At 34.1% G+C, this 25,428-nt stretch overlaps 3 protein-coding genes and 1 pseudogene across 3 annotated transcripts; 3 read left to right on the top strand and 1 right to left on the bottom strand.

Moving 5' to 3' along the window:
* The first annotated feature begins 4,857 nt into the window (after positions 1-4,857).
* Positions 4,858-7,514, top strand: LOC145076914 (uncharacterized). The gene is made up of 2 exons (XM_079022709.1): positions 4,858-5,594; positions 5,706-7,514. Exons 1-2 carry the CDS (start codon positions 5,046-5,048, stop codon positions 7,512-7,514), a joined length of 2,358 nt encoding a protein of 785 aa, XP_078878835.1. The 5' UTR covers positions 4,858-5,045.
* Positions 7,515-7,591: 77 nt separating this feature from the next.
* LOC145076915 (large ribosomal subunit protein eL32z-like) lies at positions 7,592-9,243 on the bottom strand. The gene is made up of 4 exons (XM_079022710.1): positions 9,119-9,243; positions 8,281-8,376; positions 8,016-8,197; positions 7,592-7,910 (listed from the first exon to the last, which is right to left on the bottom strand). The coding sequence occupies exons 2-4, from the start codon at positions 8,368-8,370 to the stop codon at positions 7,781-7,783; spliced, it is 402 nt and encodes a 133-aa protein (XP_078878836.1). The 5' UTR covers positions 8,371-8,376; positions 9,119-9,243; the 3' UTR covers positions 7,592-7,780.
* A 3,354-nt stretch (positions 9,244-12,597) lies between these two features.
* LOC145075390 (uncharacterized) lies at positions 12,598-13,014 on the top strand. The gene has a single exon (XM_079021652.1). It carries the CDS (start codon positions 12,598-12,600, stop codon positions 13,012-13,014), a length of 417 nt encoding a protein of 138 aa, XP_078877778.1.
* An 11,089-nt stretch (positions 13,015-24,103) lies between these two features.
* Positions 24,104-24,987, top strand: LOC145076715 (cytochrome b561 and DOMON domain-containing protein At3g25290 pseudogene; annotated as a pseudogene).
* Positions 24,988-25,428: the final 441 nt, after the last annotated feature.

Genomic DNA, 25,428 nt, shown 5'->3' on the forward strand with positions numbered 1-25,428 from the left:
TAATATATATTCACCCGACTAAGAATATTTGATTGAATACTTTTTTCCTTAAGGAATCAAATCCTGGATTCACTGGTGTATGTAAAACATCACCTACATCCATATGCCGGTGAATATTAATAATGAAAACAAAAAAGATTAACCAACTTTTTGAACAATACCAAAGATTTTATATAAGCCACAGTGCCACACTCTAAGAAGGAGCTAAAGCAATAAAAAAAAAATTACAATAGGATACTCATACCCAAGAGTCCACTCAATCTTAAATTTATTGTTTCTACTTTCTATTCAACAACCAGTCCAAGGAATAAAGAACAGTCCGATCTAAAATTTTACTCTTTCAAAAGATATTCGTAGCCAAAACCACACCATTGTGAAAGGACCAAAGAAAGATTAAGCAGCTTCTAAAATAAATATAATTTGACCTTTGATTTTATTTATACCAACGACAACATTTCAATAGCAAGTCATCAATCTTTTTTTTTTTAGCAAAACAGCACTACAACAACATTTTAACGATTAGGATTTTTTTACAGCACCCTTATAAAAACGATTTAAATAAAAATGACGCTCCATAACAAAGTTAATTTCCCTAATGTGCTTTTCTCATCTAGATTCCACATCCATGGTTCACATTAATGATTAATATGTTTTTCTCAGTATCATATCATTGCTCCAAATTGAGTCATTCACGTTATTATTTTATAGTAAAATTAAAGAGAACTATGAAATAAAATAAAACTACAAAAAATCAATCGGATTTAGTTATCACTTATCAATAGTCAATCGCCTTAAATTTTTATATTTAATATTATAAAATGTACACGGGCCGTGTTTGTGTATTACCATAAGATAGTTGTATTACGATGCCAACCTTGGTTTCAATTTGAGATGACCATTACCAAATTGACTGATTTAAAACGTTCAATGATAAATCATAAGCCTAACAAAGATAATAAAATAAAAAAAAATAAAAAAAAAATAAAAAAAAAAAAACTTAAGGCAGACAACAGAATCAAATCATTCAAATAATTGCAAAAAAAGATAAACTTTATATACACTAACAACAAAATTATGATAATAAAAACAATCCACAAAGTGGATGATGTCGATAAGAATATAAATCAGAGAGCACCTGAAACTAGAAAACAGGTTCACTAAAATGAAAAGCAAAGGGCACAAATATTGAAAGGTCACAATGTGTTTTAAGAATTTAATAGCAAAGGTATTTTAAATTTGTTTTATACGCAATACATATGACATTCCTCACCTTTCATGTTCTTACTTTGAACTTTTGGTAAAATCATAAAATTCCTCACCCATTTATTGTTGTGTTGGTGCTTTTAATGAAGTTTCTAGACTTTTTGATTTGAGAAAGTTTCAATCATAGGCCATCGACAAGTTGATCATCACCATTTATTGTTGTGTGTACCATATACAACACGTTGATCCCATATACGTAGATTTATAAAACAAAAGTGCACAACACTTTTCACTTTATTTTATCCCTTGATGTATTTGTGTTTGATTGCTTAGTTGAGTGGGTTCTTTAAAAAAAATATGGCTAAAGAGCCTACATAGAACTTTTAAAAAAGTTTAAAGTATAACCTTAATAATATATATTTTTATGCATCTGTTGCAACATCTTCTAAATGTTAGAAGTGGACAGAAATGTATTCACAAAATGGTTACATTATAAGAAAAAACGAGCTGAAAAATATATGAGAGAAGAAAATGCGGTTGAGTTGTTAGTTCTTCCAATTGTAATAGTCAATAGAGAGCCAAAAAAGAGTTTCTTATGGTTAGAGTCAATAGTGACATCCATGAACGACGCCGGCGGGATCATGTTTTATCTCCCATGAACGAGAAAAGAGCCAACAAGACAATATACTAAACAACATAAAGGAAGAAAAGAAAAACTTAGTATATATACATTATTTGTTGATTGAATAATGTATTATATTTTTTAGTCAATTTAACTGATGTCTAATATTTTGTTTTTAGTGAATTGTTTTGATAAAAACTCAAACTAAAATATCTGATGCGACCATCATAATAGTATATTCTAAGAAAAACAGACAAAAAAAAGACTATGTTGAATTAATATTGATCGTATAAACAACGAGTTTAAATCATATCATAATATTTGATGGCATTCTACAAGGTTTCTAATCAATTTTAAACTGAATACAGTTTATTGTAATCATTTTAAAAATGCAGAAAAAACACTTCTCCAATATGATTGGAACGACAATCAATTTCAATCTTTGTTTTATTTATGCACGCATCAAGAGATACATAAACTACCGTCTATGCATTTCTTCTTGCACCTGATGTCACATGTGTATTTATAAGTTAACTATACAATACTTGTATGGTTCGGCTTAATTTGAAAACACTGTTTGTTTTACACCAGTATCACAAATAATTATGATGGTCACATAGAAGATGAATACGTAAGCTCAAAAGTTTGGTTAAAATGAAAGCAAAACGTTTAACATCTCATAAATAAAATAATTGTTGTTGTCGTGCTATAAAACATGCACCCGAAAGAAAGAGTTTGGCGGTTTTCCCTGTCTTATTAGAATTTGGTGTGATTTTTATTTAAGATATTCCATTACATTTCTGTAAATTGTTTTGATTGTTTGTAATTAAGTTAATATTACTTATTGTTTAAATGTCATACTCACACATAGATTGAATATATTAGGTTTTAAAGGAGACTTTTTGATGGTTTTAGATTAACAAACAATATTAGATGGAAACCAAGATTCTGAAGCTACATTCTTTAAATTAACCTACTTAATAAATTATTTGTAAAATTCAACCTTTAAAAACTATATATTGCCGTTCATAAAAATCTGACAAATTCAAGCGTTTACTTTGAAGTCATATAGATTCACATAGAATTTAACGTGACCTTTATACATACACCCAAAACAAGAATCTTTATATATCAAAACATGTGCACTAAAAATTCCGTCTAATTCATCTTCTCAATATTCACCAAGAATTTATCACTATGATCTACTAATACAATTAGCATTAGGGTTAAGTTAGTTAAACCGCCACAACTTGGGTTGTGGTTAACCAGCATTAGGGTTAATATATATATGACTAACCCTAATATATAACACTAATCTAAACTGCCACAACTTTGGTTAACTTGCGTCTTCAAGAATCCCATCAATCTTTGGACTAGGGTTGTCTACTACACGTGGTTGTTTCAATCCAACCATCTTAAATGCCAAAGAAAGTTTTAAAGGGTAACAACACTTATAATCATGTGGACAATATTAAAAAGTTAGATAGAATTATTATAAGAGCCCAATTTGGCAATGGTATTATAACCACATTAATTCCCATTCACTTGTCACCACACGAATTTAGGGTTTGAAGTGAGTTGGAAAAAATGGAATAAATGAAGTCCATTGCATGGCGCTACCTGCAAGTGATGGACATGTCATGCACCTTTCATCCAAATCTAAAAATATCGTATAATGCATTTATACATTCCCTTCTGCATACGGCGGTTTTGCACAATTCCCTCTTGATTCTTCAACTCATTCTGCAACCGCTAATTTTATTTGTGGACCATATACTTTGGTCTGTTAGATTTTTAGTTCTCGTACGAGTTTTCTAGCGTGTCAAATTTATCATCGTTTTGGTACACACCAAGTATTATTTACTATTTACTCACACGAGTTATATATGAGTCCAAATATGTTCTTTCAATATGACAATAATGAAATGATAATTGATGTTTACCAAGATAACGATATCAATAATTTGTTAACAATAATATCGGTATGAATCTAGAGATGTATAGAATGAACTAAGATTATTCAAGATATTTTATAATATCATGGTCTATTTTTTAATCCATTCAACCTCTTTAGTTTAAAAGAGTTTGAAAATGCCATTTGTTATTCAAACAAAATATAATTTGCAAAATAAAGAAATAAGATTGTTAGACAGATTTAGAATGATCAACCTTCCATATGGAGTGACATAAAAACACGTACAAGGAAGAGGCTATTAAGTAGAGAAAATTCTAGTATACATGTACATGATATATTAATATTCTGTTTATTTACTCAATACTCATATATTGGAGTTGTGACGTGACCCAAAGTTAATAATTAACGTGAAATACTTATTTCAATAATTGTGACCCAAAGTTAATAATTAACGTGAAATACTTATTTCAATAATTTGCCCGTTGATGTACGCAAATTAGAAAATACAGAAAAAGATATTTAACAAAAAAATCTGCTTCTAAATTAACTTTACTATTTTAATATACATATAAAGAGAAATAAAACCCACAGATCTCTTGTATTTGACGTCCTCAGTATACGAGAAAGAATATCAAGTAAAAATAAAAGTGCAGTCTTTTGACCAATTACTCACATCACATGTCAACTTAATTTCTTCATTCTTTTCTGACTTTTTAAGTCGAGCCTTTTTCCGTTTAACCTTAATCTTCACGATAAAAGTATTTATTTAGCGTAAATTACAAAACTCGTCCTTTGTAATATACTGAAATTTATGTATATCGCCCTTAATTAAAATTGCTTTGTTATCATTTTAGTCCTTCAACCTTATTTATTTTTACAATTCACTTTTTTTCTTTAATAACCATAAAAAATTAACCACAAAACAAACTTGAAATCCAAATTAGTAAAACTAGATTCTTCTAGAGACTACATTTTATGAATGTACTACATCCACGATTTTTGTAATTTATTCAAACATTAAAAAATATATATATATAACTCTAAATATAATATATACATTGGTGTATGCTATCTCTGTCGACTACAACTTCTTTATAAATGAAAGTGTCCCACGTAGGACCCCCGCATAGTAATGACCTCCCCCAACACTACACTTTTCATCCCCTACAAAACCACCGTGCATGAAAAACTAAACACCAAAAAAACCAAACACATCATTCGATTATTCTATCAAACTCCATAGTAATCAAAGTTGAGAGGACACCAAATTATTTACACACATTTTGGATCAATCGCAACCAGAAAATGGGAGTCAAAATGGTGGTGGCGCCGCCCCATGCAGGGGCTATATGGCGGGAAAGACTAGCTTCCGCCTTGAGAACCGCCATAGCATGCACTATAATCGGCTGCACCGCCCTATACGGTCCACAACCCATCCGCAACCAAATCCAATACCCATCCGTAGCCTATGTAACCGCCATCTTAATCGTTTCAGACGCCACACTCGGCACCACATTAAGAGGCTCTTTCCATGCACTCTGTGCCACCGCCCTTGTCCTCCCCTCATCCATCCTCTGTCTCTGGGCGGTGGGCCCGTCGCGGTTCACCGAGAGTGGTGCTGCCGCCGCGGTGGCTCTGAGCGCCTTTCTGGTGGCGGTGCCGGAGTTTTTACCGCTTCTAGCCAAGCGCATTGCCTTTGTACAGCTGGTGATTATATATGTTGGAGCGGTGGTTCGTGGTGGCACCGCCGATGCGGTGACTCACCCGGTTCATGTTGCGGCGTGCACCGCCCTTGGAGCGTCGGCTTCTGTCCTGGCTTTGATACTGCCGTACCCTAGACTGGCTGTTACTGAGGTATGCTTAGATACCTGATACCTCCCTTTTTGTCTTTTCATCGAAAACAGATAATTATTTTACTAAAAAAAGACATGTTAATTAATTTTATACTTTTGTTGTTTTGTATAGGTGAAGAAGCAATTTCAGTTGTATACAGAAAATGCGTCAGAAAGAAGTGGACTTTATATGAAAGCTTTCTTAAGTGAAGACAAAACGACAGCGTGTGATCTCATTTCACAAGGTGAACCCATGGTGGAATCAGGAACTAAGCTCATTAACCACATCAACCACATCCAGGAAGGTGTGAAGTGGGAGAGGTATCGTATGAGGGATTTCAAGCGAAGTTTCATGAAGATGGAAGACCGATTAGACGATATTGAAACACCGATAAAAGGAATGGAATTGGCGCTCGATTCCATTCCGTCTTTTCCTATTGGAATTGTGAATCCGGAGTTAAGATCCGTGTTGCAAAGCGATCGCGTGCACCAGACGTTAAAGCTCGACCATGCCAAATGTTTTGTCCCGTTCGATGAAGCGGTCACGGTTCCGGAACGGAAAGACGAACTCTTCGATAAATCACTACACACACTCACAAATTCCCCCCCAACGCACCGGAATCTACCGGCTTTTTTCTTTTTATCGTGCTTCGAATTACTCGTAAACAACTCGAGCATGAACCCGAAACCGGAATCGGAAACGAAAGCGGAATCGGAATCAGTCAACAGTCAAGCGATTGATGTTGGACAAGAGTCAAGAATTACCGGACCATATAGCCAACAAAGGATTGTGTTTGGTTTAAAGTGCTCGATTTCATTAGGGCTTGCAGTGCTTTTGGGTATGTTTTTTGACAGAAAGAACGGGTATTGGTCTGGGCTAACAATCGCGATTAGTTTTGTGGAAGGAAGACAACCGATTTTCACAGTTGCAAATGCTCGAGTACAAGGAACAGCAATCGGGACAGTTTATGGGGTGCTCGGGAGCTGTCTTTTGTATCAAGTTGCTGAAATAAGATTCATAATCCTTCTACCATGGATCGTTCTCACAAGCTTGTTACAACATAGCCGGATGTTTGGAGAAAGTGGCGGCATCTCAGCAGTGATCGGAGCTCTTCTTATTCTTGGACGGAAAAACTATGGGCCTGTTAAGGAATTCGCGATTGCGAGGCTAACGGAGGTTTCAATCGGGCTTTTTTGCATGGTGGTGTTGGAAATTGTTCTTGAACCAGTCAGAGCTTCAACTCTTGTGAAACGCCACGTGTCAAAATGTTTGGGGATAGTAGACGATTGCTTTAACAAAATATCAAGTTTGAATTTTGTTTTAGTGAAAGAAAATATCAAACGGTTAAAATCCGATATAAATTTGTTGAACAACTTGAGCAGAGACGCGAAGTTGGAACCATGTTTCTGGTTTCAATCATTCCGGGGGAATTGCTATGATCGCGTGCAAAAGAGCTTATCGACAATAGTTGATTTGATGCAGATTATGATCTATAACTTGGAGTTTATCGATTCCGATGAAGGTCGGAAAGAGCTTCAAGAACATGTCAATCGGAATCTAGAGATGTTGAAGGTGAACGGAATCAAGCATCTACAAAATATCATGTCGGTGAAGTCTATCAAAGACTTCGAGCACCAGTTACAAGAACGGGAAGGATTCCTGGACCTGGAATCAGCAAGACCGATTCCGGTGTCAACGGATTCAACGACTAAAGACATCGATGCTTTCCTTCAACACACAAAGGAGGTGACAGATAAAATTCAAGCAACCGAAGAATGGAAAGAGAAAACGATTCTTCATTTGAATTCATTAGGATTTTGCATCTACAGACTTATGGAGGAAACAAAGGAAGTTGAAAAATGCATTAAAGAAATCATCAGATGGGAGAATCCAACAAGACAAATAGATTTTAACCAGCTATGTTACATGATTGACAAGTAAATTTTAACAATTTTAGGGAGAATTTAAACAATATATAGAAAGATTGAGAAATTAGTTTGATATGTAGATAAAATATATGTATGCAAATATTATGATATCTTTAATTAGCAGAATAAACTACTCTTCATTCTTCAATATAATCATTTCAAGACACTTAAAACTTTGCTCCTAGCAAGATTCTTTAACATTGGAATGTAAAGGAAAGAACAGGGGGGAAAGGGAATGGGAATCGGAATCGGAATGGGAATGGGCTATGGCTATCGACCTCATTCGTCTTCCTGGCTGCGAAGCCTGGCTAACTTGTTGGTAACAACCACATCCAACTGAGCTGCACGTTCAACAATCTCCTTCCTTTTACGGGTGGATACATTGTGTGCAATTTCAGCACAGTATGTTCTGAAAATGGTAAAAAAAAGAGTTGAAATTGTTAATAGAATTGAAGAAAAGTTTGTGACTATATATTTATATGTGAATATATATAAAAGTAGGATATATATATACCTATTGTGCATCATGAGGACTTCAAGTTCTTTAGCATTGTGGACAACAAACTTCTTGAAACCATTGGGAAGAAAGTGGCGAGTTTTTTTGTCTGAACCATAACCAATGTTGGGCATAAGAGTGACACCTTTAAACTTACGCCTTACACGGGAATCAATACCCTTTGGTCTACGCCAGTTTTCCTGTTATATAAAAACACATAAGGTCAGACTAATTCTAGTCTTTAACATGTCTTTGTGAAAGTAAAACAAGCAGAAAAATGTACCTTCACACATATTTTCCAGTCACTGTGGGGCCTTTTGAACTTCTTGACCCTCTTCTTAACGATCTTCTTATCAAGTTTAGGGACTGCCATTGATAACTATAAAAGAAACCACAAATATTTATTAAATACTACCAAAGATAAGATAGATAACAGTTAAATGCGAGAAAGTCAACAGTAGAACAAATAGATAGAGTTGGTAGTTTCAAGAAGAAAGCTTTCTTAAATATATTAGTGTGTGATGTATGATCTTAGCTATTTGAGGATGCTTGCTTTAAAATCTAACTAACATGTAAACAATGACTTGGGATGACTCCATATATTAGACTATTAGGTTCAATCAGCTTAACATCTATGAAACCTGAAACAAAGAAACAAAAATGTCCTTCTAGTTCTCCTAATGACTTTGCGTTTACATTCGTGTGTATATAACAATGCTGATTTTAAGGATAGCGAAAATAATCACCAAACAAGCAAGAAGAACTAACATCAGACACAAAACTGACGAATAAGAGAAACCAAATGTAGAGAGAGAACACATAAACAGATTTCATTACTACAACATGGTAAAATCATTATTTTTCAGAGAAGAAAACAACAATTTGAAAGAAAAGTATTCATAATTATTTCTCCTGATCAATTGAAAAACAAGATGGAGCTCAATGTGGTCAGAAAAGGCACAGAGACCTACAACTAGCATTCGGAATGATTAAAGGCGCTAAAACGCATTAGAAATGTTCTTCAAATTAAAAACCTAAAGATGTGCAAACCATAAAATACATCTATGCATTATGTTTTTACGTGTGAGAATGAACAGCAGAGGGAGACGAAAGCTTCAAACCTGAAAAGCTAGACGCGAAGAGACTGCGTGACAAACCTCCCTTCAACAGAGAGTCCTGTTTAGAGCGAGGAACAATTAGGGTTTCATATAAACGATTCTGAGGGAGTAAGGCCTAAGGGGGTATTGACAATTGGGCCAATATTTCTTTAGGCTGGGCTTTTAAAAAGACCAATTAAGGCCAACGTTTCCTATTTTCTTTTTATAATTTATGTACTCTAAAGCATGGATATAATTGGTAGGATATGAGTCAATTTTTTTAAACCGATACAAATTATAATTCATATAAATATTTTAATACCATTACGTACGGAGTTTAGTTGCTACCAACTTGTTTGGCCAATAATAAGTTTAACTGATAGATAATGGTATATATTAACATGTATGAAAATTTTGGGAACCAAGATTGGTGAATGAAAGGTTTTGTGAATAAGAGTTTTGTAATTTTTAGGATTGAAAATTCAATAAAAGAGATTTATTAATATTTACAATGAGTTTAAAAGTTAAAACAGTAGACAAAAATAGGACACACCAACATGAGTTTAAACTTCAAACATTATTGATACGTTAAATGATGTTCTATTATGAGTTTATATATACAAACTCTTGATTTATTGTTATTATGCTATGAATTTTTTTCATGTCTTACTGTTTATGCTTTTTTGTGTACCTACGGCTTTAAAAAAAGCTCAATGAAAGAAACATAGTCTATGTCAAGAAGAAACATACTCAACACCAAGATCAACGGAACAGAAGAAATTGGTTCAGTATATAGAAATTATATCAATTTGTTGTCTTGTATGCTACTTCTTTTATATAAATTCATATTTTTATATACGATATTAGTTCGCTGTGACTTATATATATATATATATATATATATATATATATATATATCATAATTCAGTAAAGAATGTTATATATTATAAATTTGGATGAATTTATATGCTTATATGTTTTGTTATGAATTCGGATTGTACGAATGTATATGTATTTTGTTATGAATATGCATTGTTAATTGGTATTTACCTAAAATATTATATATTTTACAATGAATACAAGATTTAAAATTTTAGTAATTTAAAACTTTAAAATTTAAAAAATCTGAAATATTAAATTTCCAAAATTTAAGAATCCCACAAATTTCTTTTATTTCCATGGTTATCTTACGGTACAATTAGCATTTTACCCCTACATATGTATTAATATAATATTTTTATTAATAACCAAAAATAACTTAATTGAAGAAAAATGATTGGTTTTCGATCGAGCCTTAAACATCATATCACATTTAAAATAGAAATCCAATAAGTTGGTCCATTAATTGTAAATGACTTAGCCCGTTAATTAAAATACATGTTTTTTTTTTATTTGTAATTGTGTACTCATCAATTACAACAGGAGGGAAAAAAGAAATTGATATATATTTTTTTTTGTTCATGTGATTGTCGCTTTACCTGCTGCTACCTCCTGCTTCACGAGAACTTCTTCTTGGCAATTTGGCTTATTCACCTATATTTAATTCTCCACCTTTAAAGTTTTATGATTTAGTTTAATTTATTTCTTTAAATTGAAAACCTAATTAGCCAACTAGTTACTCACTCGTATTATGTTTAAGTCTTTAATTGTGAATTTTAAATCTTTAATTTTATTTGTAGGGTTTATTTGGATTTTTTTTAAAAGGACATTAGATGTTGGTAGTAGTGATGATGGTGGAGGAAAAAGTCCTCAACCTAAACCACAACCACAACATATTCCACGTAGTTTTGATATTAATAATCTTCTTTCGCACCTGATGGATAGAGCAAAAATAACATCATACCATCCAAATCAAATGGATGAAATAAGGAGAACATATTGGATTAAAGGACCTTCTCAACCAAAAGATCATTATTTTCCATCAATAAAAATTGGTTGTAAGAACATACGTTTTGTAAAGGAATGGTTTGATGAATTTAATTGGTTAGACTATAGCATAAAAGAGAACAAAGCTTGTTATTTATGTTGTTACTTGTTTGGATACATTGTTGGGCAACAAGGGGGGAGAAATATATTTTTGACAGGAGGCTTTGACACTTTGAGTAAAAAGAAATCGTTGAAAGATCATGTGGGTAAAGTTGCCAGTCATCACAACAAAGCAAAACAAAAATGTGAAAATCTAGTAAAGAAAACCTAATCTATTAGTGAAGCTTTTTCAAAAGCAAACTGAAGTTGAAGCGAGTAACTATTAAATTCGATTATGTGCTACAATTGATACTTATAGATTTTTATTGAAAAATACATTACCATTTCATGGTCATGACGAGTCGGATGTATCAATTTCTAAAGGACTTTTCATTGAAGAAATATTATTCATTTGGGACCATAATGAAAACATTTATAACGTCTTTAGAAAATGCTCCAAAAAATGAAAAGTTGACGTCTCCAAAGATTCAAAAAGAGATTGTTCAATGCTTTTCAAAAGAGATAATAAAGTCCATTTGTGAAGAAATTGAATGACGTGTTTACTCTATTAGTAGACGAGTCTTGTGATATATTCAAAAAGGAAAAATGGCTATGGTTTTGCGATATGTTAATAGCCTTGGATTAGTGAAAAAATTATTTATTAGAATTGTTCACGGGAAGGATATAACTTCTTTAACTCTAAAAAAAGCCATTGATTTGGTATTTACCAACATTAACTTGAGTATATCTTAGGTAATAAATCATGAATTATTTTTTATGTATTTGAATTTTTATCTATTTTATTTCTTATATATACAAATTTTTTCTTTTGAAATAGTAAGAGGGAAAGGATATGATGGAGCAAGTAATATGTGGGGTGCATACGGTTTGAAAGCATTGATATTGAAAGATAATCCTTCGGCATATTATATGCACTGTTTTGCACACCAACCTCAATTAATGGTTGTGACTGTAGCAAAAAAAACCACGATGGTGTTGATGATTTCTTTGAGCAATTAACTTTGGTGGTTAATGTGGTATGTGGTTCTTGTAAAAGAAAAGACATTATACGAGATAGTTACAAGGAAATGGTTCAAAAAGAAATTGGTGATGGTGAAATTGAGACCGAAAGATTGTTAAATTAGGAGACTTCTTTTGTTCAAGTTGGGGATACAAGATGAGGCTCACATTATAAAACAATAATAAGTTTGAAGAATTTGTTTCTGGAGGTTATCAAGGTTCTTAAATATGTTGAAGACAAGAGATCTTGTTTAAATAACCGAAATCAAATGTACGTTATTTGGTCGTATTTCAAGACTCTTGATTTTGTGTATTATTTACATTTGATGTTGGAGATTTTTGGTCTCACGAATACCTTGTCAAAACATCTTCAAAGAAAGGATCAAAATATTTTGGAAGCGGCTTCTTTGGTAAAAGTGACGATCAAAATGTTCAAAGCTTTTAGAAATAATGGGTTTCGTTCAATGTTGGAGAAGATATTTTCTTTTTGTCATACACATAAAATTAAAATTGTGGAAATGTCCGAATTTTATGTTACTCCAAGAAACCGTAGAACCAAGGTTACTAATCAACATCACTTTGATGTTGATATTTTCAACACGATTTTAAATATGCAAATTCAAGAAGTTGGAGACCGTTTTAGTGAAGTGAGCAGCGATGTTCTTGAATACATGGCAACTTTGAGTCCTTGTAATGCATTTTCTATGTTTGACAAATCAAAGTTGGTGAAGTTAAGTAAGTCAGACAAAACTGATTTTAATGATTCAGAAATGGTGTATCTTGATGGTCAACTTGAAACCTGTTATCACTCTTTGATTGATGATGAAAGATTTTATAATTTGAAGGGCATTGCAGACCTTTCTCGTTTGATGGTGGAAACCGGGAAACATCTTTCTTTTCCTTTGAGTCTTTGTAATACTTTTTTGTTGGCTTGACGATGATGGTGACGTAATTGTGCTTTTGTGTAAGTATGCACATCCTATAATAACGAACTTGAAAAAAAGTCATACTTTTATCTCTGGTACCTTGATCCACCATTTACAACCTTTACCACGACAAACCACTTCAAGTGTGTTTTTTTTGCAGATTTGTTGGTTCTAATATGAAATCCCTATTCGACACCATTTATTCCCACTTCTAGCTTTTTATGTTATTTATATGTGAACAACTGAAACTCTTTGATACACGATAACGGTTTATGGGCAAGTGACCAATTATGTTTGTAAGTTGAGAGTTAGAGACAATATTAATGGATGAGGAAATCCTTGGTAAGTAGTTTTAGTGTCTCGGGAACAAAAAATAAAATGCGTAATTATTCTTCCCAGATTATGGCACAATATTATCATTATTAGAGTGAGTTTCATCATAATATGATATACCGTCATAGGTTTACACTAGTTGCCTACGTGAACGTATATTTGAATCATCAAATCAACATCAACAAGTTTTCACAATTGTTTGATGATTTATCATCATTATATGTAGAACCATAGTAAGCAACTTTCTTACCCATATGTTACACACATCCAAGCTCATGTAAATGCCAATCGTAACCAAGTTTGTTGAGTAGTTTGTCTCTAAAGTACTCAATGTCATATGTAATAAGTTACATACTTCGGCTTCAATCAGGACTGTTTTCAACAAGAAATTGATTTGTGGTGGGAGTTGTAAATTGGTATGCAAATAATCAGCTACTAGTTAATACCATTTTGAACAACATAATTCTTAACAAACAACTACATTGTATTCGAATGCGTATTACCAACAATACTAACAAAATAGTTGTAACACCCTATTTTCGCCTTATAGTATAAACGACGAGTCACGTAGATAAACATTTCTTATAAAAGACTATTTAGGATAAATAGCGTTGACGAAAGTTTTAGTAATTGCAAAATAGAGAGCAAAGTTTTAGTAATTGCAAACGGAGAGCATGGGTATAGAGAACGTCCAAATCTAAATGTATAAGAGGAAATTATGATTTTTAGAAGTTACAGCTGTTAGCCTATATATTATTAGTCCACTTGTTTATGGGCCCTTTAGTTTTTAGCCCATTAGGGTTTTTGTCTAGCTAGTATTTATATCCGCTTTATTCTTTGTAGTCTTTATGCTTTTCATTGAGAACCCTTGTAATTTTTCTTTATCATACTCATATGACAATGTTATCATGGTATATGAGCAGAGGTTTGATACGTTGTTAAAAGCCTTTTGTAGCAGTCATCTGTGGCGCGGATTGAAATTTTCTAGGGTTACTGTAGCAGATGGTATTCGTTTGTTGTTGCTGGTATTCGTTGTTGATGTGTTGATTCGTTGTCCAATTGATTGCTTCCGTTGGCTTGTTACTCCTTTCATTATTAGATTGTTATACTGTCATTGTGGTTATTTATTCATTGCCAACATGACTGGAAATGATGATTCCCTTCATTCAATCAGTACTCATCTGGATGGAAAGAATTATATGTATTGGAGTTACGTTATGAAGAACTTCCTTCATGGGAAGAATATGTGGGGCTATGTCACTGGGACTAAAGCCAAACCCCCAGTGCCTCAATCTGAGAATCTTGATTTGTTGCTGGATGCTTGGGAGACCGATAACTCTAAGGTCATTACTTGGATTAATAACTTTGTTACTCATTCTATTGGTATGCAGTTGACTAAATATGACACAACAAAGGAAGTTTGGAATCACTTGGAGAGACTGTATACTCAGTCCAACTTTGCTAAACAATACCAGTTGGAATATGATATTCGTACCCTCCAACAAAATGACCAGAGCATTCAAGATTTCTATGCTGCTATGTCTGATCTATGTGATCAATTGGCTCTTACTGAATCTAAAGAGTTAAAATATTTTGAGCCTTACATTGCTAGGAGGGAAGAACAACGCTTGGTCCAATTCTTGATGGCCTTGCGTTCTGATTTTGAAGGCCTATGTGGAACCATTCTTCATCGCTCTCCTCTTCCCTCAGTGAATTCTGTTTTCCATGAGTTAATTGTAGAAGAGACTTGTATCAAGTCTCATGCGGATAAAGGGTTTAAAGTAACCTCTATTCCTACTCCCGCTCCTGTTGTGCTTGTTGTTTCCTCTAATCAGTCTCGACAAACTTCACGGGTTGCTTGTGATGAGTGTGCATTCTGCAAACAGAAAAATCATCGGAAAGCTCAATGTCCATTGTTAGTCAACAAGGGTAAATCTGGTCAACCTCAATCGGGACAGCAAAATAGGTATGATCAACAGAAGTTTCAGCCACGTTCCTATGATACTCCTCCATGGACCCCTCGTCCTCTACAGTTTTTCATTGCTGCTATACCACCAGTTGACACAGAATCTATTGGAAACATGCCACCATTTTCATTGGATCCCAAGGTGTTTGAGAGTTTCAGACAATATTTGGCCTCTAATCACACTGCCATGTCTGCATCTATGTCTCATTCTGGTCCTACTTCATCTGGTACATCAGGTATTCCCTCATCTTTGTGGATTTTAGATTCTAGTGCAACCCATCATATGACTCCTAATTTGTCATCATTTACTTCTTTGTCGCAAGTGTCATCTATTTCTGTAAGTCTACTAGTGATACATCTATGCTAGTTGAGGGTGTTGGTTATGTCTCTATTTCTCATATCACTCTCCCTGATGTTTATTACATTCCCAAACTTACTTTGAATCTTGCCTCTGTCAGTCAATTATGTAAGTCTGGTAACTACGTGCTATTTTCTGATTCTGTATATGTTATATAGGATCAACACACACAAAAGGTGACTGGGATCGGCCGTAGGTTGGGGAACTGTATGTCTTGGAGGTTCTCAAAGTATCTGTTATTGTTGCCTCCAACATTGATTTATCTTCTTTTCGTTTGAGTCCTTTGTCATTTGAGTTTTATCTTTGGCATTCTCGTTTGGGACATGTGTCTGTATCACGTTTGAATTTTTTATCATCTAGTGGTGTTTTGGGTCATTTAAACACTTGTGATATTTCTAATTGTAATGGTTGTAAATTGGCAAAATTCTCTGCTTTACCCTTCAATAAAAGTATGTCTTGTTCTACTGCTCCTTTTGTCATTATTCATTCTGATGTGTGGGGTCCTGCACCGGTATCCACAAAGGGTGGGTCAACATATTATGTATCTTTTATATATGATTATACTCGATATACATGGGTTTATCATATGAAATGCAAATCTGATTTCTTTGATATTTATAGCAATTTTAGAGCTCTTGTTAAAACTCAACATTCGGTTGTGATTAAGTGCTTCAGGTGTGACTTAGGGGGTGAATATACCTCTAATGATTTTACTTAGTTACTTGCTTCTGATGGTACCATACACCAGTCTTCGTGTACTGACACACCTCAGCAAAACGGTGTGGCAGAACGAAAACATCGTTATATTATTGAGACTGCCCACTCATTACTCCTGTCTACAAAGTCCCTAGTGCCTTTTGGGGAGAAGTGGCCCTAACTGTTGTGTATGTGATTAATTGTATCCCTACTTCATTGAATTCAGGAATGTCTCCTTTTGAGAAGCTATATGGTCATCTACCAGACTACTTTTCCTTACGAGTTTTTGGATGTACTTGTTTTGTTCTTCGTCCTCATTTTGAAATGAACATATTTGTGTATTTTTGGGGTATGGTGTTGGACAGAAAGGATACCGTTGCTATGATATTGTGAGTTAGAAGTTATATGTTTCCCGACATGTCACTTTTTTGGAACATATTCCTTTCTACTCGATTCCTGCTACAGCTCACAATGTAACGAAGTCCGATCTTCTGCATATTAATCCTTTTAATGAAGATATAGAGGCTCGAGATCCATCTATGCCACCTGATCCTTCATCTCATGACACACCCACTTCTTCAGAGAGTGCCTCGACTCCACTTGTTCCTGAGCCTGCTCCTCCGATTGTTGAAATTGAGGATCCACCTCCACCACCACCCCTCATGAGATCTACTCGTCCTGTCAAGTCCACCAAGCTACCATATTTGGCTTACTCTATATATTCAGGACCATTTGCTTCATTTATAGCAAGCATTCATCATCTGTCCGAACCTGAATCATACAGAGAAGCTATTTTAGATCCTTTTTCACAGAATGTTATGGCTGAGGAACTCGCTTCTCTTCATCAAACTCATACATGGGATTTGGCTTCTCTTCCTCCTGGGAAACATACGATAGGTTGTCGTTGGGTGTACAAGTTGAAAACAAAAGATAACGGGTCTATTGAGCGGTACAAGGCCAGACTTGTAGCAAAAGGGTATTCCCAACAGTATGGTTTTGACTACGATGAGACATTTTCCCTAGTTGCAAGGATGACGATAGTCCGTCCTACGATTGCAGTTGCATCCGTCCGACAGTGGAAGATCTTTCCAATGATGTCAAGAATGCTTTTTTGAATGGTGACCTCCATGAAGAGGTTTATATGACTCCTCCCCCATGAATTCAAAATCGATCGGGTGAGGTTTGTCGGCTTCACAAAGCTTTGTATGGTCTCAAGAAAGCCCCTCGTGCTTGGTTTGATGAATTCTCCACGGTGATTACCTCTCTTGGATTTGTCTAGAGTAATCACGATTCTGCTATGTTTGTTAGATGCTCGAGTGTAGGACAAATTCTTATGTCCTTATATGTAGATGACATAATTATTACGGGTGATGACCATGGTGGTATTGAGTCTTTGAAGCATGATCTAGCTCATTGATTTGCTATGAAGGATTTGGGTTTGCTGCTTTATTTCTTGGGTATTGAGGTAGCTTAGTCTAAGAAAGGGTATCTTCTTTACCAAACTAAATATATATATCTGACTTGTTTACACGGGTGGCCTCTCTGACAATCGGACTATTGATACTCCTCTTGAAACCAATGCATGGTATTCTCCTACTGATGGTGTTCCTTTGTCCGATTCGAATCTTTATCGCACTGTCGTGGGAAGTTTGGTCTATCTCACAGTTAGTCGTCCAGATATGGCTCATGCTGATCATGTTTTCAGTCAGTTTGTTACTGCTCATACATCTGTTCGTTGGGGAGCTGTTCTCCGTATTCTGAAATATCTTCGTGGCACTCAGTTTTCAGACCCTCTTGTTTCCCTCAACTTCGTCTCTTGAGTTGCGTGCCTATAGTGATGCTGATTGTGATGGCGATCTCCATGATCGTAAGTCCACCACTGGATTTTCGTATTTCTTGGAGAGTCTCTCATTTCATGGAAGAGTAAGAAACATGACGTTGTCTCTAGATCTTCTACAGAGGCTAAATATCGTGCTATGGCTGTAACTACATGTGAGATTATCTGGTTACGGTGGTTGCTTGCGGACATGGGAGTTCACATTTCTTCATCTACTCCTTTACATCATGATAATAAAAGTGCGATTCAAATTGAGAAGAATTCTGTTTTTCATGAGCGGACGAAGCACATTGAGATTGATTGTCATTTTACCCGTCATCACCTACAGCTCGGGACCATTTTGCTTCCGTTTGTTTCATCAACCTTGCAGCTTGCAGATATTTTTATGAAGGCTCTATCAGCTTCTCGGTTTCGGTTCTTATATGACAAACTCTCAATGCTAATTGTTGCGGCATTGTGAGTTTGAGGGGGATGTTAGCCTATATATTATTAGCCCACTTGTTTATGGGTCCTTTAGGCTTTAGCTTATTAGGGTTTTTGTCTAGCTAGTATTTATATCCGCTTTATTTTTTGTAGTCTTTATGCTTTTCATTGAGAACCCTTGTAATTTCTCTTTATCATAATCATATGACAATGTTATCAACAACATAGCAGTGCGTGACACAAAAACATAAATTAGGATCGGTTGATTGTTGGGAAAACAATCCAAATGAGAATTGAAGACCTCGTCAATACCTATCCGTCAATATAAAGATATTCGAGAATGGATATGGCATGAGAAAGATATGATTTTTATACAAACTTTAACAGTCTAATCATGTTAAAAACATAACTTTAAAAATAAAGTGAGAATTAGCCAACAGAGTCTAAATGAAAGTTGTAAATCTCATCGATAGTTACACTGGATATAAAGAATGTCGAAAACGAAGTTCGTATGAAGAAGATACAAATTTTTGAAGAATATTACGTTTCTGTGAGCGCCGACGAGCGACGCGACCCACCAGGTTTTTGCCATGTGTCACCCTCTGAATGAAGCCACGTCACCAACCCCAAATAGATATGCAACACGCCTCTATGGTGCACGGGGCGCACCCATACTATAAATAGAAGTCTTCGGTCTCTTTCATTTCTTACACCTTACTCACTCCAAACTCTCTCATCTCTCTTAATTCCGACCTTTGGGGTATTTTCGGGAGTATGAGGAACTCCACTTTAGTGAACCTCTGAGGCACTCGGCCGGGAAAATAGATGTGTTCGGTATCGAAACCCTGCTCGCAATCTTCCCAGTTTTCACTAGGATCCATGTAACTTAATCTACACTTTAAGTGTAACTTATATTTATATTCATAGACATTGTTATGTGTGTATATATATATATATATATATATATACATATAAGATTTATCAGTAATTACAGTTATAATGTTGATTGATCTACTTACGAGAGAGGTGTCTATAATTGTTAGGTTGGATTGGTTGCTGGATTTCAGAAAGACTATATGTCGAAATGGTCCTGCCTCGCAACTGTTTGTCCTGGCTGATCCTTATTTGATAGAAATCTCGTTAGTCATTAGGATTAATGAAATATCTAAATTTCAATACCAGATTGTCATAGAGATTAATAAGTCATAGTATTATAGGTTAATACTTTATAGACGCATTACCCGCAGTTGGATCGCCAACAGGATCACCCAGATAGCTGTCAATTGTTGGAGTAATTGTCAAGGTGAGTTATCTCGCTTTACCATGTAGTACAATATATATTCATGTGTGTTAGGATAGAAAGCTAGTAGAGTAAAAACTAATAGTATAATATATTTATGCTTAATTAGAGTAGAAAGTATAAATGTGCATGTACTAGTAGAATTTAGAATGCAGTCTCTATGTGCGCAATAATAGTGATGGCAGAATGAAAAAAGTACAGGAGCCTATAGACCCGCATACATTTAGTTAGGATTGATGGTGGAACGACCAAAGTACGGGAGCCTATAGACCCACATAGATTTAGTTAGGGTTGTCGGTGGAACGACCAATGTACGAAAGCCTATAGACCCGTATAGATTTAGTTAGGGTTGATAGTGGAACGACTAGAGTACAGGAGCCTATAGACCCACATAGATATACTTAGGGTTGATGGAGAAACAACAAAAGTACGGGAGTCATTGTTTGTATGCACGTATATGTATTATGGTATATGTTATTTTAGGAAACTCAATAAGCTTCGTGCTTACCCAATTGAATATAAATGTTTTTTCAGAAACTTCAAATGATTCGTAAGAAGGGAAAGGTTCGGCTGTACACACGTGCATTCACAACGTATTTCTGCACAATGTAATAATACTCTGATATATTTTAATAAATAAAAATGAAAATTTTTGGTTGAAAATTGTACAATAATAGGCATCATTGTCATCATTATTTGTATACCAAAGTCCGATCCATTATGTTGGAAATGAAAACGAATTTGATTAGCATGTAACTTTGATTTGGAAGCCACCAAGTTAACCATTTCATAAAAGTTGATATCATAGGTTAAAGTCATATCATAACATGTGTAATCTGGCATCACATAATGCATAACACGGTTGATTCTTTTATTGTAACCCACTAGAACCATGTACTCTAAAAAACTATACAAACTTATTTTTCAATAACAAAATGGTGCATTATGATAGAGACTGATAGTAAACTCTAAATCAAATATAAAGAGAAAACAAACCATTGAGTTCATGTTTGCAATACAAATCCTTAATGAATGAGTGTCTGGAATGTATGAGAAGTCAATCTAGAATATATTTTCTTCAAAATATAATATTTTGGATTACTTAATGTTATGTATCAACGATTTTCTAACAGTTTGATACAAAATAGGGTAGTCCGAAAAACATCATTTAAGACTTTATGATAACTTTTTCTCATTCGTCAAAAGTGGGTTATTTCAAATTATTTTTTCACTCATATTGATCATTTTTTAGACTATCCCTTCTTTTTACATGATACCCTATTTTAGCACGTTGTAGGCCCATTTAACTTGGGATGTTGTCTTTTTGTTACTTCATGTCACAACTTGAAAGCCTAGCTACCTATCTGTCTCTGCCTCTGGCAATAAATATATCTCATTTTATCCAAGGAATCGAGTTTTCTCTTTATTATACACGGTTGATTCTTTTATTGTACCACACTAGAACCATGTACTCTAAAAAACTATACAAACTTATTTTTCAATAACAAAATGGTGCATTATGATAGAGACTGATAGTAAACTCTAAATCAAATATAAAGAGAAAACAAACCATTGAGTTCATGTTTGCAATACAAATCCTTAATGAATGAGTGTCTGGAATGTATGAGAAGTCAATCTGGAATATATTTTCTTCGAAATATAATATTTTGGATTACTTAATGTTATGTATCAACGATTTTCTAACACTTTGATACAAAATAGGGTAGTCCGAAAAACATCATTTAAGACTTTATGATAATTTTTTCTAATTCATCAAAAGTGGGTTAATTCAAATTATTTTTTCATTCATATTGATCATTTTTTAGACTATCCCTTCTTTTTACATGATACCCTATTTTAGCACGTTGTAGGCCCATTTAACTTTTTTCTTACTTCGTGTCACAACTTGAAAGCCTAGCTACCTATCTGTCTCTGCCTCTGGCAATAAACATATCTCATTTTATCCAAGGAATCGAGTTTCGCTTATTTCTTATAAGTCACTTGATCTTGATTTGTTCTCTTCTCCCATTCGGAAAGATCTTAACTTTATGATTCAACTCTTTATTATACTCTCGAATTTAACTTTATCAATTAACCGATGATTCAGTAGAATAAGAGAGAGTGAAAGACCTTCTGCATACGAGCTCTTCAAACCTTGTCCTATCGAAGTTGTGTTAACCTTGTCCTATTGAAGTTGTGTTGATACTCGTGGAAGTCTAAACGATTTTAAAGAAAAATCATATATGAAACAGAAAAGATATTTTGGGCTTTAAGCCCAAAACTCGTGAATATCCTTTTCTTATATTGTAATATCTAGGGGTGAACAAACCGTTTTTTTTTTCAAACCGAACCGGTTCGGTTCACTCTCTAGCCAAACAAAACCGGTTCAGCCTCAAACCGGTTCACTCAAAAAATTAGTCGAACCTATCTAAACCGGTTCAATCGGTTCTAAACCGGTTCGGTTCGGTTCCATACCGGTTCGCACGATATAAACCGGTTCTAAACCGGTTTCAACGACTAAAATCTCGAACGGATGTAAACCGGTGGTTCGGTTTTCAAACCGGTTCGGTTCACTGTTGACCGGTTCAGCGTAAACCGGTTTACCGGTTCTTTGACCGGTTTGGATCTTGAACCGGTTTTTTTGCGCATGCCTAGTAATATCCTTCTTATATTATGAATATTTTGGGATTTAGCCACTCTTAATTTTATTTTACCTTTAATTTTTTCTTTAGTATGGGTGATCGAAAATCTTAAATATTATTATTACTTCATTGCCAGCAAATTAATATCAAGTTCATGATACAATACATGCCATGAGCGATGAACTCATAATTCACGGTGCATACATGTTGTTTTACTTACATTAAAGTCAATGTGTTCTTTTTTCAACTTCTCAATTTTCTTCATCCATTTTTTATGTGCTCAATGAAATTGGAATTTTTATAACATGACTATTACTAATTATCGTTAAAACTAATAACAATAAATAAAGTTAACTTAAATACTCCTATAAGACACGTCTAGACTAATTTGTTTTAATATTTGGTACATTCCCCCTTATTCTTCTATTGGCAACATATTAATCAAAGTGCATAAATGCCATGAACTCGATATTCAACGTGCATATGGCTTCACATGAAAGTCAACGTGTCGTACCTTTTTCTTTTTCCTCGTCCCAATTTTCTTCACCCATTTTTCATAGTCAAAGGAATGGTAATAATATAAATGATACTAATGTAGTACTAAAAGGCAAAAACCCCATTTAATCATTCATATAACAACAACAATAAATACAGGTCAAATTAAATATATTTTTTTAGCACACGTCTCGACTAGTTATTTATATCAGGTACACTCCCTTTAACAAAATTAAATGTTTTTATTTAGAATACATATAACTCAAATGTATAAAACAACATAAGTTGAAATAATTAAAATCATAAAATTTATTAACTTACCAATTTATGTAGTTATGTACCATTTTGTTACTAAAAATTGCTATATTTATGCATCCATAAATTTATAAGTGATCAGCTTTGTAAAATTAATTGACAAAAACATTTCAACATTGTTCTATATATTATTAAGAAGCTCTTTATTTTATAAATTAATAAAAACATATATTTCCATTATATAAATGTGTCATTAACCTTGTTCATTTTCCTTTATCAAGCGTAATGAAAAATTAGAATGTCACACCTATATTCTTTTCTGTAACTTCTAGTACAATCAATTTTTGTTAAAACTTTCTTAAAGATTTTAATTTTATTCTTCAATAACGACAGAGTATGTATTTTAATATAAGATTTCTCTATACTAACTTATGTATTTACTACCAAAAAAAAGTAACACATCCATTTTGAGTATATGAAAATCTTGTACGAAAGTCACCTAATATAATTTTATTTTCTAAACATATACTTTTAATACCCAGTTATGAAAATTGTGTGATTATGACAGTAAAGATTTCAAAATGTTGATTTTAAAGTATATATGTAGCATATGTTTATTTAATTTACGGATTTACCCCTATTTTCAACATTAAATTACTATTGGATAATCTTCAAATGGACGGATAAGATTTAAAATCAAGAATTTAAATCCGTGGATCGCGGTATAGGATATCGTATCCCACAATAGGCTGAAAAGAAGTTGAAATCACACAATCCCTTCACTATATATCCCTCAACTCAAAGTCTACTTCAAATCCCACCATCATCATTCATCAACTCTTTTTAGCATCCACTAACATGGCGTTGCTCCGCTATTCGCCGCCGTTCTTCTTCTTCATCTGTCTCACATTAACATCTCTGTTTTTACAATCGTACCCAGTTCATTCACTCAACTGCGCATCGGAAAAATTCACAAACAAGAAAGTCTATTCAAATTGCACCGATCTACCCACCCTGAATTCTACCCTCCATTGGAGTTTCACCCCACAAAACTCCTCCCTCTCCGTCGCATTCATCGCACCTCCGGCGACACCGAACGGTTGGATCGCATGGGCAATCAACCCCACCGGGACCGGCATGATAGGGAGTCAAGCGCTCATCGCCTTCAAGAACTCCAGCAGCTCAATGGTCGTGAAGACCTACAACATTACTACGTACGCCTCCATCGTTGAAGGGAAGATCTCGTTCGAGGTACTGGAGTCTAGGGCGGAACATTCTGATGGAGTAATGAAGATTTTCGCGACAGTGAAGTTGCCGGAGAAGATGACGGAAGTGAACCATGTGTGGCAGGTTGGGGGTTCGGTTAAAGACGGAGTTCCGGTGAAACATGGGTTTTTGCCGGCGAATATGAAGGCAATGGGTAAGCTGCAACTGGAAGGGAAGGCACAAAGTAATGGTACCACCGCCGGTAGTCCCGCCGTTGCTCCGAGCACTAGTTCGTCGTCCGGTATCACCGGAATTTACGTGATTCCTATCTTTTTTTCATGTTTATTTGGATTTTTCTAAGTATAGAAAAACATAAAACTTGAACGTGGTATTTAATATTTTAGGTTAATTACGTCTTATTTTTGTAATTCATAAGAAATTGGAAAAAAATCATTTCCTTCCAAGTTCCAATATCGTTCTATATATAAGTATTGAGAAGAAAATACGAAATTGTTTCTCATTTAGTTAATCTTCTAATTGTTTTAGATTTTTTATACTATAATATTAAATGTCTTCTTAATTTACGAGTTTATGCAAAAACACCTTCTTGCATGGTAGAATTCAATTTTGTAAATAATGTCATTATATTAATTCATGAATATCCTTTTATGGATAACTATAGACTTGTTAAGCAAATAACGAGGCATTAACATTGAATAATAGTATCAGAAATTGAGAAAGGATTATATACTACCGAAAACTTTTGGCTAAGAAAATTTACATACTCACCACATAAGTTTTTATCATTTTTTGTTATGTTTTACCTACAGATGAGGTGTTGTAATATCTTTGTCAATCAGTTTTTTTTCCTAAATTAAAAAAAATATAACATCTACTAACCAAATTAAAAAA

This window comes from Lactuca serriola, chromosome 9 (assembly GCF_051521515.1).
Source record: "Lactuca serriola cultivar US96UC23 chromosome 9, Lser_US96UC23_V15, whole genome shotgun sequence".
Classification (NCBI taxonomy): Eukaryota; Viridiplantae; Streptophyta; class Magnoliopsida; order Asterales; family Asteraceae; genus Lactuca; species Lactuca serriola.